Source organism: Daphnia magna, linkage group LG8, assembly GCF_020631705.1.
Source record: "Daphnia magna isolate NIES linkage group LG8, ASM2063170v1.1, whole genome shotgun sequence".
NCBI classification, from domain to species: Eukaryota; Metazoa; Arthropoda; class Branchiopoda; order Diplostraca; family Daphniidae; genus Daphnia; species Daphnia magna.
Genome location: NC_059189.1, coordinates 1,609,899 through 1,627,296, shown reverse-complemented (window position 1 = coordinate 1,627,296; position 17,398 = coordinate 1,609,899). Strand labels below are relative to the sequence as shown.

The 17,398-nt window shown below is 39.9% G+C and overlaps 6 protein-coding genes across 6 annotated transcripts; 1 reads left to right on the top strand and 5 right to left on the bottom strand.

The window, feature by feature from the left end:
- Positions 1–308: 308 nt before the first annotated feature.
- On the bottom strand, positions 309–1,596 carry LOC116929275 (protein LSM12 homolog). Its single transcript, XM_045177710.1, has 5 exons — positions 1,391–1,596; positions 1,047–1,180; positions 875–984; positions 685–811; positions 309–622 (listed from the first exon to the last, which is right to left on the bottom strand). The coding sequence occupies exons 1-5, from the start codon at positions 1,512–1,514 to the stop codon at positions 545–547; spliced, it is 573 nt and encodes a 190-aa protein (XP_045033645.1). The 5' UTR covers positions 1,515–1,596; the 3' UTR covers positions 309–544.
- A 572-nt stretch (positions 1,597–2,168) lies between these two features.
- LOC116929259 (tubulin alpha chain, testis-specific) lies at positions 2,169–4,593 on the bottom strand. Its single transcript, XM_032936437.2, has 6 exons — positions 4,438–4,593; positions 3,919–3,979; positions 3,832–3,853; positions 2,775–3,744; positions 2,473–2,718; positions 2,169–2,409 (listed from the first exon to the last, which is right to left on the bottom strand). Exons 1-6 carry the CDS (start codon positions 4,438–4,440, stop codon positions 2,359–2,361), a joined length of 1,353 nt encoding a protein of 450 aa, XP_032792328.1. The 5' UTR covers positions 4,441–4,593; the 3' UTR covers positions 2,169–2,358.
- A 580-nt stretch (positions 4,594–5,173) lies between these two features.
- Positions 5,174–7,557, bottom strand: LOC116929260 (tubulin alpha-1 chain). The gene is made up of 6 exons (XM_032936438.2): positions 7,401–7,557; positions 6,900–6,960; positions 6,811–6,832; positions 5,735–6,704; positions 5,433–5,678; positions 5,174–5,359 (listed from the first exon to the last, which is right to left on the bottom strand). Exons 1-6 carry the CDS (start codon positions 7,401–7,403, stop codon positions 5,309–5,311), a joined length of 1,353 nt encoding a protein of 450 aa, XP_032792329.1. The 5' UTR covers positions 7,404–7,557; the 3' UTR covers positions 5,174–5,308.
- Positions 7,558–7,883: 326 nt separating this feature from the next.
- On the bottom strand, positions 7,884–10,361 carry LOC116929261 (tubulin alpha-1 chain). The gene is made up of 6 exons (XM_032936440.2): positions 10,204–10,361; positions 9,685–9,745; positions 9,595–9,616; positions 8,524–9,493; positions 8,217–8,462; positions 7,884–8,151 (listed from the first exon to the last, which is right to left on the bottom strand). Exons 1-6 carry the CDS (start codon positions 10,204–10,206, stop codon positions 8,101–8,103), a joined length of 1,353 nt encoding a protein of 450 aa, XP_032792331.1. The 5' UTR covers positions 10,207–10,361; the 3' UTR covers positions 7,884–8,100.
- Positions 10,362–10,770: 409 nt separating this feature from the next.
- Positions 10,771–14,521, top strand: LOC116929248 (GATOR complex protein MIOS-A). Its single transcript, XM_032936418.2, has 12 exons — positions 10,771–11,063; positions 11,119–11,571; positions 11,637–11,829; positions 11,898–12,111; positions 12,185–12,300; positions 12,359–12,544; positions 12,608–12,712; positions 12,775–13,001; positions 13,067–13,200; positions 13,267–13,405; positions 13,469–13,815; positions 13,891–14,521. Exons 1-12 carry the CDS (start codon positions 10,934–10,936, stop codon positions 14,233–14,235), a joined length of 2,589 nt encoding a protein of 862 aa, XP_032792309.2. The 5' UTR covers positions 10,771–10,933; the 3' UTR covers positions 14,236–14,521.
- Positions 14,347–17,394, bottom strand: LOC116929254 (actin-related protein 5). The gene is made up of 12 exons (XM_032936428.2): positions 17,147–17,394; positions 16,989–17,086; positions 16,549–16,930; positions 16,344–16,474; positions 16,058–16,282; positions 15,791–15,994; positions 15,657–15,727; positions 15,385–15,583; positions 15,097–15,320; positions 14,921–15,039; positions 14,547–14,861; positions 14,347–14,486 (listed from the first exon to the last, which is right to left on the bottom strand). Exons 1-11 carry the CDS (start codon positions 17,259–17,261, stop codon positions 14,629–14,631), a joined length of 2,001 nt encoding a protein of 666 aa, XP_032792319.2. The 5' UTR covers positions 17,262–17,394; the 3' UTR covers positions 14,347–14,486; positions 14,547–14,628.
- Positions 17,395–17,398: the final 4 nt, after the last annotated feature.

Sequence of the window (17,398 nt, the reverse complement as noted above, 5' to 3'; positions counted from 1 at the left end):
GAATAAACTCAGTTCAACTAGATCAAATGTAATCTCAATTTTTACGTCTTCCAATAACTTGTCAGTTGACGCAACGAGTTAAGATAGGAGATTTTGCTTGTGTAGCAGTGACGAAAACTAAAGCTTCCGTGGCCGATAATATCCTAATCGGCCACACGATAACATTCAAATAATTTAGTTTTATTTTAATGAAAAAATTATCAATTGAAGAATAAGTTCTCCAGAAGGTTCCAAATGCCATTGGTAATTGAAATTAATAAGCTATTTTATGGTTTAATTGAAAACATGTAAAACTCGACGAAAGAAAATAAACAAGAAGTTATCATTGTATATCATCTCGCCATTTCATACGCCACTACACGCTCCGAAAATCATCAAGTCTCTTTTATCGGGACGTATTTTACAGCTGTGAAGAACCAGCATTCTCTCTTTGCTTAATTGGAGTTGTATTTATTTATTATCTAGAGTTTGAGAAGATGGTGAAGCAGGATGTAGAAAATGGTACTGGTCGTCGTGAAAAAGTGGGGCCAAGTTTTGCCTTAATTCACGGAGAAACTACTGTATTACTGTTTTCGGTGCTGGAGCCTTTTGTATCTGAATGATCTTTCATATACTTTTCAACCTAAAAGATGATTGGTCATTAGTTTAATTCACAAAAAATAATTGATCAACACAAACACTTACAATTTTCCTAACATGGTTCACAGCCTTTTCCATATTGCCCTGGACATTTTCTGGATGATACGGAGGGGTAATTGTCACTTCATTCATGACTCGAATGTTTTTTCCTTCCCACGCTACATCATCGATCCTATTGTCAAGTTTTAGAAATATAGTATGATGTTTCTGAGATTCCCTGCTCTGAGATCCTCACGTTCGTTTGACAGCACTGAACAGCTTAAGCCCTTCGGGAGAAACACCAGACTCCAGGGCAGTTATCATATGTTGCTTTCTTTCCACCTCCAGACGCACCCTTTTTTTTAGCTATCAATTGAGGGAGGATGTATAGAGATGTTTGATTAAAGTATGATTACAGTTAAATATACCCTTTCAACATTTTGAACTGGATGGGGGGGTGGAGAGGAAGTTGCTTCTCTCTTTACTTGGACATCACTCACTTGTCCAAGATTTACAACATGTGCATCGTTGACAGAGGATCTCCCACACGAAGAAGGTGATTCTGAAAAGGAAAGATGTCTGAAATTAGATTGATTTCAAATATCATTTTATAAAAATCCAAAAGGAAACTAGTACTGCGATTTTAAAAACGACCTGGTGGTTATATAAAAAAATTTAAACAGCGTGTGCCAAAGAAAAAAGAGTAAGAACGTGACAAGTAGCCGACACGAGCGTGAGTTATTGGTAAAGTAAAACAAGCCGGTAAACTTACTGAGAATCAGCATTTTGGTAGGTTGATCAAAGGCAAGCACTTCACCTTCAATTACTTGATTATGGCATGTTTTGCACGAAACTAGACTTCCGACCGAAAAGTACTCATTGCCATCCGACGCCATATTTTGGCTCCAGAAGAAACAGAAAAATCCTCCAAAAAAACTGAGCGACACACAACAACACTACGATCAGACAACGCTGGGTAACCATTAAGTGCTTACATACAGAGACAAGAGGGAGGAGCTAAGCAGACGTGCCCTTCGTTGCTTTGACAGCAAGTTGCGAACGTTGTCGTTTAGTAAATTTAAAAAAACCGGTCGTGCGGGAGTGATAGATATCTTACCAATCATGCATTTTATTTTTCGTTTAACATTTTTCCATATTTCTTTCTACCATTTTTTAAAAATAGATTTATATTTTCCACCATAGCGAAATTAATTGTTTTCTTTAATCGAGTCCTAGGCTTTCGTCGACATTGCAGGGATTCAACTCCAAGCGAAGCTTACATGAACATTCCCCTCACAAATCGGTGGTATTAAATGTTATGTCAGCCCTATTTCCTGACTGTTAATTTTCTGGTGTGGTTCCACAAAAGTTAAGGGAGCCTCATTCAGACAATTTAAGCATTCTACTCTATCTGCCAAAGGACCTTAACATTCTTCTAAATTGTTTTTCATTTTTTGAAAAACCATATTTTCTAAATATGCTTATTCCTGCATACATTTAATAGTATCTTGAATATTTTTTTCAGAAACTTCGATTGATGAAAAATAAAATGAGACTTAAGTATGTATGTAATAAAGCACCAACAAAGAGTTTAACTTGTGAAGTATCGTATTGGCTTTACAGCTCTAAATAAATAGAGCAGTTATAAAGACGTGTAAGCTAGAAAGCAAGCAACAAGCACCTGCCACTAGTTAAAGGGGTACATGTTTTTTCTTGATTACAAGGAATGATCTCATCCGCTTAATATTCATCACCGCCTTCTCCCTCTCCCTCGACGGAATCCATACCAACCTGAGTAAACAGAAAACAAAAGATAAGATCATATACCAATGAAGGTACAAATGGAAGTCGTACCTCTTCGTAATCCTTCTCTAGAGCAGCGAGATCTTCACGGGCTTCGGAGAACTCTCCTTCCTCCATGCCCTCTCCAACGTACCAGTGAACAAAAGCACGTTTAGCATACATCAAGTCAAACTTGTGATCCAAACGAGCCCAGGCTTCAGCGATAGCAGTAGTGTTGGACAACATGCAAACAGCACGGGACACCTTGGCGAGATCACCGCCAGGGACAACAGTTGGTGGCTGGTAGTTGATACCAACCTATGGAAGAAAACATTGTAACGATAAACAAGAATTGATGGAAAAAAGAGTTTTACCTTAAAACCAGTAGGGCACCAATCAACGAACTGGATAGAACGCTTGGTTTTAATGGTGGCAATAGCAGCATTGACATCTTTGGGAACCACGTCACCGCGATACAACATGCAACAAGCCATGTATTTACCATGGCGAGGATCACATTTCACCATCTGATTAGCAGGCTCAAAGCAAGCATTGGTAATATCGCCAACAGAATTCTGCTCATGGTAAGCTTTCTCGGCGGAAATAACTGGGGCATAAGTTACCAATGGGAAATGGATACGAGGGTAAGGGACCAAGTTCGTCTGGAATTCGGTCAAATCAACGTTCAATGCGCCATCGAAACGAAGAGAAGCTGTAATGGAAGAGACGATTTGACCAATCAGACGATTCAAATTGGTGTAGCTAGGACGCTCGATGTCTAGATTGCGACGACAAATGTCATAGATAGCTTCGTTATCGACCATGAAAGCGCAATCGGAATGTTCCAAAGTAGTATGGGTGGTCAAAATTGAATTGTACGGCTCGACAACGGCTGTGGACACCTGTGGAGCAGGGTAGATAGCAAACTCCAATTTGGATTTTTTGCCGTAATCAACTGAGAGACGTTCCATCAGCAATGAGGCAAAACCCGAGCCAGTGCCTCCACCAAAGGAATGGAAAATGAGAAAGCCCTGAAGCCCAGTGCATTGATCGGACAGCTTTCGGACACGATCTAATACAATATCGACGATTTCCTTGCCGATGGTGTAGTGGCCACGTGCGTAGTTGTTAGCAGCGTCCTCCTTTCCGGTGATGAGCTGCTCAGGGTGAAACAGGGAGCGGTACGTGCCAGTACGAACTTCATCTACAACGGTTGGTTCCAAGTCGACGAATATAGCTCTTGGGACGTGCTTTCCCGAACCACACTCAGCGAAAAAAGTGCTGAAGGAATCATCGATTCCACCCGCAACCTTGTCCGAGGGCATGCGACCATCAGGCTGAATTCTAGAGGTTTGAAATGGTTTAGTTAACACTTGAGATAATATAAGTTAAATACTAGGAAGTCCTTGATAAAAAAAAGTTTGCTCTTACCCATGCTCCAGGCAGTACAATTCTAAATTAATTAAAATTGATTTAGGATTTTATTTCTTGTCATTTAAAATAAAATTGCCAATTTACCCCAACAGGCGTTTCCGATCTGAACTCCAGCTTGTCCAACGTGGATTGAGATACATTCACGCTATTGTTAAAAAAATGAATCAAAATTAAAATTTATTTAACAATAATTAGTAAAAGAAAATAGAAATGGGACACCGCAAAAATATTAAGATTTGAAATAAACTACTCAGTGATCAATACGTGACAAGGAAGCTACAGCACCTGATCTCTAATATTTAACTGAAGAGGCTTCCAGAAAATAAGAGAAATCTCGGCAAGGCGACCATTTGCAATGATGCATAGGGCGGTACCGGCAATGCGGTCATGCTGCTGCATTTGGGCATGCTTTCGGGGGCCATTTTACATACTTTGAGGAACGCTGTTAGAAAAAGCTACATTCCCAAGCAACATTGGAACGACATTCCAACAGTGAATAAGAATATACGTACATAAATTTACTCAACCACAACGCAAATGCAAAAACATACGATATAGAGTGAGTGAAAGATATAATTTTTTCTTTCGTAACGACAAACGTACCATTTTGTAGAGTGTTTAGAGATAGAATCGGAGATTTTTAAGAGAAAGGGCGTAGCGAGCGTTTATCACAGAGCAACGAAGTAATGTCGTCCTCTATGGAAAACGGTTCTCGGGATACTGACACGTCTCAAATCACCTTCACCAGAATACAGAAAAGCCCCCTAGCGGAGAATAAGCAGCCCCTGGAATAAACGATGGCGACTGAAGTCTGGACGTAAAAACGATAAAAGAATAATAGAAAATAGAAAATTTAGCGATGAAATAATTACCCCAAGAGATTATTAGTACTCTAATTAGAGTACCAATATCGTCAAAACCATTTGTGCAGAATTTGGTTCAATGGAAATGTTATTATTTTTGTTACCAGGTTGGCATGTTCATTGATTTTCGTACTTTTAACACGAATCAATAGAAAGCTTTTATAAAGCCAAGTATTTTCTAAGAAAATTCATGAGTAGGTAATAATTTAATATTTGTGAGAGAACAAGTTTAGTTTCTTCTAAGCAATAAATTTTTTTTCATATACATGATTAAAATTCCTATTCTTCACTAATCAATATGTTCAATTCTCCTTATCTGACATACAACTCAATTTCTTTTTCATATAGTAATACATAATATATAATATAATCCTGAACATTTATTACTTCATAGCAACCTAAAATGCTTTCTTTCATAGCCTAACCACTAACACCCAGTTCGCATAACGCCGCATTGATAGAGTAAAAAGAATAGGTATCAGTGATGAATTTTTATTTTAATTGTGAGCAAGTGGAACAGCAAAGAACAAGTAAGCAAGCAACAAATACATATGCCGGTATATTAAACAAAATTGTCTCTTCCTGGCAATAGTTTTAACGTAACGTTGAAATCAGTATTCATCGCCACCTTCTCCTTCTCCCTCAACGGAATCCATACCAACCTGTGGTCACAAACATAAAAAATTATGAAAATTTCAATTGCAGATTAATCAATATAATTAATCAAATACAAACCTCTTCGTAATCCTTCTCGAGGGCAGCGAGATCTTCACGGGCCTCGGAAAACTCTCCTTCCTCCATGCCCTCTCCAACGTACCAATGAACAAAAGCACGTTTAGCGTACATGAGATCAAATTTGTGATCCAAACGAGCCCAAGCTTCAGCGATAGCAGTAGTGTTGGACAACATGCAAACAGCACGGGAAACCTTAGCCAAATCACCACCAGGGACAACGGTCGGCGGCTGATAGTTGATACCGACCTATTAAAGACAAATAGTAAATATACTATGAAAACTAATAGAAAATTTATTTTTACTTTAAAACCAGTAGGGCACCAATCAACGAACTGGATAGAACGTTTAGTTTTAATGGTGGCAATAGCAGCATTGACATCTTTGGGAACTACGTCACCGCGATACAACATGCAGCAGGCCATGTATTTGCCATGACGAGGATCACATTTCACCATTTGATTGGCAGGCTCGAAGCATGCATTAGTGATATCTCCAACCGTCATTTGCTCATGGTAAGCTTTCTCAGCGGAAATAACTGGGGCATAAGTTACCAATGGGAAATGGATACGAGGGTAAGGGACCAAGTTCGTCTGGAATTCGGTCAAATCGACGTTCAATGCGCCATCGAAGCGAAGAGAAGCTGTGATGGAAGAGACGATTTGACCAATCAGACGATTCAAATTGGTGTAGCTAGGACGCTCGATGTCTAGATTGCGACGACAAATATCATAGATAGCTTCGTTATCGACCATGAAAGCGCAATCAGAATGTTCCAAAGTAGTATGGGTGGTCAAAATGGAGTTGTATGGTTCGACGACGGCAGTGGACACCTGTGGAGCTGGGTAGATGGCAAACTCCAATTTGGATTTTTTTCCGTAATCAACTGAGAGACGTTCCATTAAAAGTGAGGTAAACCCGGAACCAGTGCCTCCACCAAAGGAATGGAAAATAAGGAAGCCCTGAAGCCCAGTGCATTGATCCGATAATTTGCGGACACGATCAAGAACAACGTCGACGATTTCCTTTCCTATTGTGTAGTGGCCTCGGGCATAGTTGTTTGCAGCGTCTTCCTTTCCGGTAATCAGCTGCTCAGGGTGAAACAGCGAGCGGTAAGTTCCAGTACGAACTTCGTCAACTACTGTGGGTTCTAAATCGACAAAAACCGCTCGTGGGACGTGTTTGCCCGATCCACATTCCGAAAAAAAAGTGTTGAACGAATCGTCGACTCCACCAGCTACTTTATCAGAAGGCATCCGACCATCTGGCTGAATTCTGGAAAATTTAGTTAATTAAGATCATTTAAAAAGAAGTATTTTCTTAAATTAGTGGTTTAGTTGTTGTAAAAATTGGTTGAGTATATGAAATTTTCTGTTCTTACCCATGTTCCAAGCAATACAGTTCTAAATAATTTGAAGTATATAGTTAGTATTAATTTTTTAACACTGACACAGAATACAAACAATTTACCCCAGCAGGCGTTTCCAATCTGGATTCCGGCTTGTCCAACGTGGATTGAGATACATTCGCGCTGAAATAGAAAAGCAATTTAATCGTGAAATTACGTAACGAATTTGACACACTGCGGAGTAGTTATATTAAATATTTTTTCTTTACAAGCTGAATTAATAAGTTATTAAAACTTCACGAGGAAGATCAAGGTCACGTAACGCCGTTCTATACTGACAGGAAATAAGACGAGTGCACGTATGGCGACCATTTGCAATCAGAGACAGGGCGCGACCGCCAAAGTAGTCGTGCTTAACATATTCTCCAATGCTTTTGGGAACAAATTTTACCGGAAATTTAGGACTAAATTAATAGAAAACGATGAATTCGTTAAACAAAGTATTTCTTTGTCTGCCATTAGACCGGCATTACTGTGACACAACGCACGTGCTGTGACGTAACGTTAGCAAAGTTACGTGATAATAAAGCGAAAGAAACGTTATAATCTTTTCATTGTCTTACCATTTTGAGTTAGATTATGTAGACGATTTGAATGATCAAAGAAAATCGGTTGACGCGAGCGTTTATCACAGAGCAACTCAGTTATGTCGTCCTCTATGGAAAACCGGTCTCGGAATACTGATAGCAAGATTCCAACGGTTCAGACGAAGAAGACTTATGCGTCATCTGGCGGCTGAGAAAACGGCATTTTTCAAATTTATGTAACTAACTGCCAAAACTCGATTTTATATTTTTTGTTTTGCAAACACCATTAAAACTTGTATCCTTTTCTTTTCTTTCCTTCAAATAAATTATCTTGTGCGATAAATTAATGGTGTTTTAACACCACTGCTGCATATATATATATTTTTTTTTTTTTTTTTTTTTTATTGTTGTTGGAATTCCCTAAAAACGGTAACAAACATGTGGTTTCGGTGTTCGTAAAAAAAATGGGCTCGGGAAGAGGGCCAACTCAATGCGAGTAATTACGTCACTCTCAACTTATCCATTTGATTAGGGGGACCATGTTTACTTAATACTCTGAAAATACTTAACATGATGAACTTTATAGAGAATAAATAAAATTGAACTAATTCCAGAATTTAGGTATTAACTTTAAAGGCATCAAATATATGGCAGATGAATATACCACAAAAGCTAGAGAGCAAGCATATGCCGCTAGGTTAAACGGTACACGATATCTTAGCAATAGAGAATTGATTTAATATTCGTCGTTGCCTTCGCCTTCGCCATCAACAGAATCCATTCCGACCTATATTTATACAGAATTGAATTTAGTATTTTTGAAAAAGATTGCAACATCGCATTTTTCTTTACCTCTTCATAATCTTTTTCGAGAGCGGCGAGATCTTCACGAGCCTCGGAAAACTCTCCTTCCTCCATACCCTCTCCGACATACCAATGAACAAAAGCACGTTTGGCGTACATCAGATCAAATTTGTGATCCAAGCGAGCCCAAGCCTCAGCGATGGCGGTAGTGTTAGACAACATGCAAACAGCACGAGAAACCTTAGCCAGATCACCGCCAGGGACAACAGTCGGGGGCTGATAGTTGATACCGACCTGAGAAAAAATAAAAATAAAAATAAAGTAAAATTGCATTAATTTAAATAATATATCATACCTTGAAACCAGTAGGACACCAATCAACAAACTGGATTGAACGCTTAGTTTTAATGGTGGCAATAGCTGCATTGACATCTTTAGGGACGACATCACCGCGGTACAACATGCAGCAGGCCATGTATTTGCCATGACGAGGATCGCATTTCACCATTTGGTTGGCTGGTTCAAAGCAGGAGGTCGTGATCTCTCCGACTGTCAACTGCTCATGGTAAGCCTTTTCAGCGGAAATAACTGGAGCATAAGTTACCAATGGGAAATGGATACGAGGATATGGGACCAAATTGGTCTGGAATTCAGTTAGGTCGACATTGAGAGCTCCATCAAAGCGAAGAGACGCAGTTATGGATGAGACGATCTGACCAATCAAACGATTCAAATTTGTGTAGCTGGGTCGCTCAATATCCAAGTTTCGACGACAGATATCGTAGGTAGCCTCATTGTCCACCATGAATGCGCAATCAGAATGCTCCAAAGTAGTGTGCGTAGTCAAAATTGAGTTGTAAGGCTCAACAACGGCAGTAGAAACCTGAGGTGCTGGATAGATGGCAAATTCCAGTTTAGATTTCTTGCCGAAATCAACGGAGAGACGTTCCATTAAAAGGGAAGTGAACCCTGATCCAGTGCCTCCGCCAAACGAATGAAAAATGAGGAATCCTTGAAGGCCGCTGCATTGATCTGATAGTTTGCGTACACGGTCAAGTACCAAATCGACAATTTCCTTTCCAATGGTGTAGTGGCCTCGGGCATAATTGTTGGCGGCATCTTCCTTGCCAGTGATGAGTTGCTCCGGATGGAAAAGTTGGCGATAAGTGCCTGTTCGAACTTCATCTACCACCGTCGGTTCTAAATCGACAAAGATAGCTCTCGGGACATGCTTGCCAGATCCGCATTCTGAGAAGAATGTGTTGAACGAGTCATCGTTTCCACCAATTGTCTTGTCAGTGGGCATGCGGCCGTCAGGCTGAATCCTGAAAAATATCATTACATTAAATTTGAAAAGAGATAAATTAAATGTTAAAATTTTTTTTTGTTTTGTTTTGAAAGTGAAGTAGTTGAATAGGAATCTCACCCATGTTCCAGGCAATATAACTCTAAAATATTTACAATCAGATTAATCAATAAAACTATGTTTTTTTGACAAGAAAAATCAATAAATTACCCCAGCAGGCGTTGCCGATCTGGACTCCGGCTTGTCCAACGTGGATTGAGATACATTCGCGCTGTGGAATAACAAACAATTGTTAAGTAGTGGCATGATCATTCAATAAATAAAAAATTACTTAATTGACTATGAAGACAATGAACTATTTCAAAATAATGCTAAATAAATTTAGCGAACTAAATTAAAGAAAAATAAAGTGTTATGTGAGGGTTGACACCGGACGTGAATTGTCTGTCCGTTGACGCCAACAGGAAATCAGAAAAATTTCAGCTGTTGAACATATGGATAGAAATTGAGAGGTACTGTGCGACGCATACCGGCAATGCGACTTTGGGTAGCCATTTTTAGATTATTTCCGACATTGGCAAAGATAAGCTCAGCAGACAATAGATATTTTTGCTACCTTACTCAAACAATGTTAGCTACAGTTAGTACGCATTCACCACGTAATGCGAAGCATTGGCAAAAAATAAAGTCTCAGCTTAAAAAAGAAAACATAATAACGTAAGAATATACCATTTTAAAGAGTATTAAAAGTGAAACAGAATGTCAACGTCTGTGGGATGAGCGTCTTACACAGAGCAACGAAATGATGTCGTCCTCTATGCGAAAACGGTTCTCAGGAGACTGAAGATCGAACACGTGAAGGGACGTGCTAAATATAGATAATGGAGAGAACAGGAGGCGCCTGGCGGTTGACATAGCTTTGGCAACTTAGAGAGTGGTAGGAATCCTTTTCTTTTCATCATCGTACAGTTGAGCAGATGAATAAAGGATACCTTATATTTGTCAACGAAATGAGCAGCGTTATGACCGTTGAAAATATTTTGAAGCAGCTCTTGCCCGAAGAACATTAGGTTGCAATAAGGATTATGAGATGGTCATTTGGGCAACAAACGCTACTTTGGAACGTGATTCGTAGTTCCGACTTTTTTTGGGTCGGAAACTGCGAACAGGGACATGACCGAAATTTATTAGAATCGTGCAAAACACGTGCATCAAGCAGAACTAAAATCTTTTCACGCGCCTAAAAAGTGCGATACATGCTTGTTGTATGTTTTGAGTGTTTGCCCCAAGAGGACTCTGTTCTTGGTAAACATTGTTGGCTTCACCTAGCTGCTAAGGATTGTTGCGACATTCCATAATATTTAAAAAGAAATCAGGTCTACCATTTGGTTGACATTGATTTCTTGAATTATTATTATTTTATTGAATTTCTTTACCTTCACAATATCCATTGGCTTCAATGGCTGGCGGACGTCTAGAAGTGTACTGGTCGCCTAATAGTCCAGACAAATTCCTTACGTGGGGGAGTGATCTTTCGCTATATCAAGTCAAAAATACTTCCGGTAGAGACGATATCGCCTCCGCACACAGTATGTTTTGCATAACTATATACCATATATTCACATACTGATGTATTTATAACAGATTTTCAGATATCAAGTAACAGTAGAGCATACCAACTGGGTTCGTTCACAGATGTAGCATTTGCTAAATGCCTGGCATGGCTCCCAGTACCAGAATTAGAAGGTGTCATTGCTATCGGCCAGACAAATGGAAGAATTTTATTGACATCTGTGTTGGGTCCTGGAGAGACTTCACCTTTTCATGGAAAAGAATATGCATCAAAGCACAATAGACAGTGCAATGCAGTATCATGGGGTCTAACAGAACCTTACATTCTTGCAGCTGGTTTTGAAAAACATAGATCTGAGCATGGTTTAATCCTCTGGGATGTGGCTAAAGGTGTAAATGACAGTAACAGACCTATCATGGAGATGGCATTTGGAGACACTATTACCTCCGTCACATGGTTCAATCATTCACATACTATGGCAACTGGTGTTAATAGCAAGCAACTTCGCCTCTATGATTTTAGAGGTATTAAAAGATTTTACAATGATTTCATAACATTTTTTAAAATGTAACTTTTTCTTTACTTACAGATGGAACTAAGCACACAGGCTCAACGAATACTCGCGCAGTTTTTTCGATCGTTCAGGATCCGTTTGTCAATCACAGATTTGCTTCATATAGCGACACTTCCGTATGTATTTGGGATGTAAGAAATTTCGAGAAACCCGTACTGTCACTACAGCAAAACAAAACTGTTTCGAAAATTTCTTGGTGCCCTACACAGTAAGTCTAGCGTGAACTCGCCAGCAGAAACCTAACGTTAATTTCTTAAAACCGTGTTATTTTAATAGTCATAGTTTCCTGGGAGTGTTATGCAAAGAGAGCACGTCGCTGTCTTTGTATGATATTCAGAATGCAAATGGTTTAGCGGCAGAGGAAATGGAACCTATCCCGTTGGAACGTGGACTGATTCTGACAGAAAACGGTGAAACAATTTCTTCCTTTGCATGGCATTTAAATGAGGAGAATCGACTACTCTACTCAACATCATTACTTAATATTAAGGTAATCATGTAAATATCCATGTTCCTAGTGTAAAATACTCTAAAGGTACTTTTCAATTTCTTGTATATTGTAGGAGCATATTGTTGTAGACCGAATCACACTGAATTGGTCCCCGTCAAGTAAGCTAGTGTGGAATTGTGGCAAAAAAATATTGCAGTACATTGACGAAACTGATAGTGTCTACGGCAGGTATTTCTTTATAAGAAATCCTTTTTCGCAGTTTTATTATTCACAATATTGAATTTAGGTTCAGTGATTTTTCCGTAATAATGCGCCAAAGAGCGGTTGAGGGATACGGACTTGAGGCTGACTTTAAACCTGATTCAGAACTAATGCAGGACGTAACGACGAGAGAGCTTTGGTGTTGGGTCGATACATGTCGGAAGCTGGCCCAGTCAGGAAATCCGCTCGGAATTAATTTCATGGGTATTAGGTAACGAGGAAGAATATTATCTGATGAATAAATTTTTGAAACTAATAATCGAAACATCGGAAGGTCTGCCTTGCGTCTGGATACGGATGGAGTTATGAAGTCAGAAATGTTCCAAGTCCCTTGGAATGGAGTGGAATCGGCAAAAATTTCACCTATTACTGTCTACAGGTATCGTTTTGCATGGAAAACATTTATAGTCGTTTAAAAAAGTTGTCCTACTGGCATTCTAGGAGCGAAGAGAGAAATCAGGCTTTGCGTTTGTGCGGTTGGCCTTACGATCCCGAAAACTCCATCCTAGGGCCACTTTTGGAAAAACTTCAGGCGGATGGGCAAGTATCTCGAAGTGCTGCGCTGTCTGTGTTCCACATGAAGATACGCAAAGCCATAAAAATTCTGACTCGTAGCGGTGTGCAGAAAAACCAAGTGTCTTACCAGTTAGTCGCCCTCGCCTTAGCTGGTAAACTTATCGAGATATGTAGATATTTTGTTAGCTGGCCTATGAATTTCGCCTGGTTTTGTTAGGGTTTACGGATAATCGAGAAACGTTGTGGCAGCAGGAAATCTGCAGTATGCAAAAGAATGCTCTAGACGATCCATATTTGAGAGCTACGTTTGCGTTTTTAACAAGTCCGTCAGAAAAATACGAATCTGTCTTGGTAGCGAATCTTATAAATCTTGTTAAGTGTTCAAACTTTAGCTGACTGTTTGCTTGCTTATTTTAGAACGAAACCGGAATGAGTGTTCGAGACCGCATTGGTTTCGCCTGTAATTTCTTGTCTGATACCCATCTCAGCGAATTTATCGAGTACCTCAATCGCCAGTTGACAAAAGAAGGAAATTTGGACGGGATGCTTCTAACTGGTAAATTTTGGTTTTCTAATCTTTTAAAGAATTGTAGTTATGCAGTGTTGCCGTTACATCTAGGTCTGTCAACTGACGGGCTGAACTTGCTCCAGAGTCATGTGGACAAAACCGGCGATATTCAGACAGTTAGTCTTCTCAGTTTACATGCTTCCAATCAAGAAGTCAGCAAAGATGGCCGTATGCAACAATGGGTGAACAGCTACCGGTCCTTGCTTGACAGTTGGAGGTTATGGACGCAAAGAGCCAAATTCGACGTTCAGTTCTATAAAGGCAATCCCTCAGGGGTTGAAAAACCTCCTCAACAGGTCTACGTTTCCTGTAATTACTGTGGCAAAGGGATCTCAGTTTTTTCTGGTGGCAAAAGCAAGCTACCCTTTAGTCGGAGCAGCCCAAATGTGAAATCCAAGGTGAATTTCATGGGTTGTCATGACCCAGTCTTTTTTGTCTCAACTGATTGTTTTCTCACTTGACTGCAATTATAGTTAACTGGCTGCCCAAATTGCCGGAATCCTTTGCCTCGTTGTGCCGTTTGCATGATGCATCTTGGAAGTCCACTGGCGTCATGGGGAGGACCTACTGAACACATATCCAAAAAACCGAGCATTAACGTTGCATCTAGCGTCTCAGGTGTGACGTCTAAGAAAAGTCACCCGTTCGCTTCATGGATTCTTTGGTGCCAAACGTGTCGTCACGGAGGACACAGCGCTCACCTTCTGGAATGGTTCGCCGAACACAGCGAATGTCCCGTCACCGGTTGTTCTTGCCGTTGCCTGAATCTGGATACTATTGGTCACCACATTCCTGTCATCGCAAACGGCCATGACTGAATGACGTTTTCCAGGACGAGGATTTTGGTTACGTCTCAACGGTTATTGGCCGTTCGCTTACTGAACTATTTTTAGTTAGGCAAATTTTGTACAGTTTTGTCTTTACTGTTGCCTGTGTTAATGTTTTCTCCTCTTCCGACCGTTGTTGGTTGGCCGTTTTTCTTTTTCCAACTCAAGTCTTAAACGTACTTGCAATAAAGCTTGCGATTGAGCGTAGGACAATGACGACGGAAATTGATTCTGATGGAAAGCTAAATGAAATAAATTGGTTCGATGATTCATTAAATAAAAATTATTAGATAAACTTTTACATTTATCGAGCAGAACCAGAAATATGTAGAAGGTTTTAAATTGTACGTAAAACACACGGTGGATCCAACGAAATGTCACAGTTCACTGTTTAGTCAATGCAAATCGCCTGTTTGACGCATGATGCTCAGCGAAATAATGTGGGCCGTATTCTTGATATTCAGATCGAGAAAGGAAGGCGGAAGGTGGAGCAACTCTGGCAAAGTCGCGAGCCCCTTTCCATGCATCTCCGGCTGGATCAGCCGCAATATTTACATTAAAAGCAGATTCGAAGGGTCGCATCGATAATAGATCTTTTTTCAGTCTTGGTAGTAAACCTTTAAGATTAAGATTAATTCACATGGTTCGTTCACAATATCGTATTGTCAAAACTAACCAGGAATATTGGCACACCCTCCAGTGACGAAGACGTTGTTGACTAGACGAAGCTGAGTTTCTGAATCGTAAAGTTTTACGACATAGCCGATCGTTTCGGAAACGCCGGCTTGATGAGAGCTGTGAAATAAAACAACATTTTATTAAGTTCGTTGTGTTAACAGACACTAAGCGTACCCTATAAAGCTCGGCTGAAAGAAGAGCTCAGGAGCTCGAATGCGTTCGGTGCCAATGTGAAGTTGATAAAATTCAGCCGTGGGAACGAAACCACCTGAACCGCCTTCGCCGACATTCGAAGAAGCCCCACTATAGTTCTTGAAATTGGGGTCGTATCGCTTCAACGCAGATTCGAGGTCATTTAATTTTTCTTGTTCTGCTTCGCTATCAGATCCTCCTCCGTCCTTATATTTATTACAACGATGAAACGGTAAGTCTTTTGATAGCTTATAACAACATTCAACTTACTTTGCTAACAGCTTTGTAAATATCCCAATCCTCATCTTTCATGCCGAAAGTGTCCTCCTTTTTTTTGCCTGGTCCTGTTCCTCCACTTTTTGCAAGCATACTCAATATACGCATCCTCTCTTGCGCGGCCGCAGATTTTCGCTTCGTAAGTTCCTGACGACGTTGCTGCCTTTCTCTTCTTCGAGAAAGGATCTCTGTTCTGAAAAAGCATTAAACGTAAATTGGTGGATAAATCTGAGTAGGCACGTGAATAAAATGCACGATAATTTTACCTCTGTTTGCGAATACCTTCTAACCATTCCTGGAATTCTGCTGTTTCCGTGGGCTTTTTGGGTTCTCCTTCCTGTAATACGCGAGATAAACCTTTAAATAACAAGAACTAACAATATAAATCGACGTTTATTACCTCATTAAGGTTAGCTGCGGCAGCAGCCATTTTTTGCCGCGTTCTTGAAACGCGATCTTGTATATTCTGGATTTCTTGTTCCAAATGATGCTCGTCTGTAATTTCAGCTTGCCTTAATAGTTTTACCGCCAATGCATCATCGACTTCTGCCAATTGGTGTTGAATAATTTGCAACGTTTCCAAACGCTCTTCATCTAATGCCAACTATGAAAGAAAACGGATGTTAAGTTATTAAGTTAGCATATTATGCATTCAATACGTTCTTACTCGCTCCTCGCGTTTCTTTGCGTTGATTTCAACCAGTCTTTTAACATTCTCTTTTCTACGTTGTTGCTGCTGCTCTAGATTCAAACTAGTTTCAGCCGCGGTAGGAGCTGGAGTGAATGGCAGTTGAATTTTGCGGACATTCGAATCATAGAAGTCACCATCAGCCCATTTGCTAAGTTCTTCCAGATAATCTTCGGCTATGTACCCGTAGTCATGTATAAGCTCCTATAGGTCACATTGCCCATGAATTCGCATTTGCGGAGAAAATACTTTTACGGTGAAATACCTCTGCTCGACTAAATGTTACGGATGATAAGTGAGACGGATATTTAAGTTGAAGCAAGCGGTGCAAATAGGAAATCATCTGAAGCCCACCCAAGTTTATTCTACGTATTCCTTGAGGATCACATTTACCGCCTAAATAATGTTAAAAAAACAAACAAACATTTAGAATCAGTACACGAAATTCAACTTTCTTTTTACCTGCTTACCTATAACTGGCAAGATATGCGTCGTTTGATACCCGAGTCGAACCACAAGGGACGTAGGAAGATCGACACATGGTTTTGAGAAGTTGTGTTGTAAACTGAAAAGAGCATCTATCCCCACTGATACAGCTGGTACTTGATAACACTCAAATAAAAGTTCATTCATAAACTGTCTTGCTGGAGATGGATTACAAACAGCCTCTGTCAAAACAATAGGATGGTTGATTGATCCTTCAGTATCAATTCCCAAATGTGAAAATGCATAATCAAATACAGTTTCCACTGTGTCTATCTGCGTAATGACATCTCGGTCAAAAGGAGACTTCAGCTGGAAACGAACAGCCTCAAAATTTGCTATGTCATTTCCAACCAACACTTCTACATCCTAAAATTTCAGATAGTGTTTAGCTTAAATAGGCTATGGTTACTGAACAGAGACATACTGATTTTCCTTTCTCCTTTCTAAGTTTTGCCATGAGGTTCCTAAACGTCAGTTTTGGATTAGGATCAACAGCCCACCCAACACGACAATGGTAAGATCCTTTAATCAATTGACAGTTAAGAAACCAAAATATACAATTTGAATTTTATCAGTTATTACCATGATCCAACACCAACGCCGGTGCATTATTTCCCTTCTGAGAATCATCATATACATGATACATGTCCGGGGTTGGTTTTGTATCACGAAAAGTGAAAACGTCATCCTCTGCCATTTTTTCAAAACTTCTTTCGATGTTTTACAGCTATGACTTTATGACTGTATTCGCAAACTTGACAATGATTTCGATTAGGACATCCGTCGGCGTCGCTGGCTCTTCTCTTTTGACTTTGTTGTTGTTTAAATTCCATG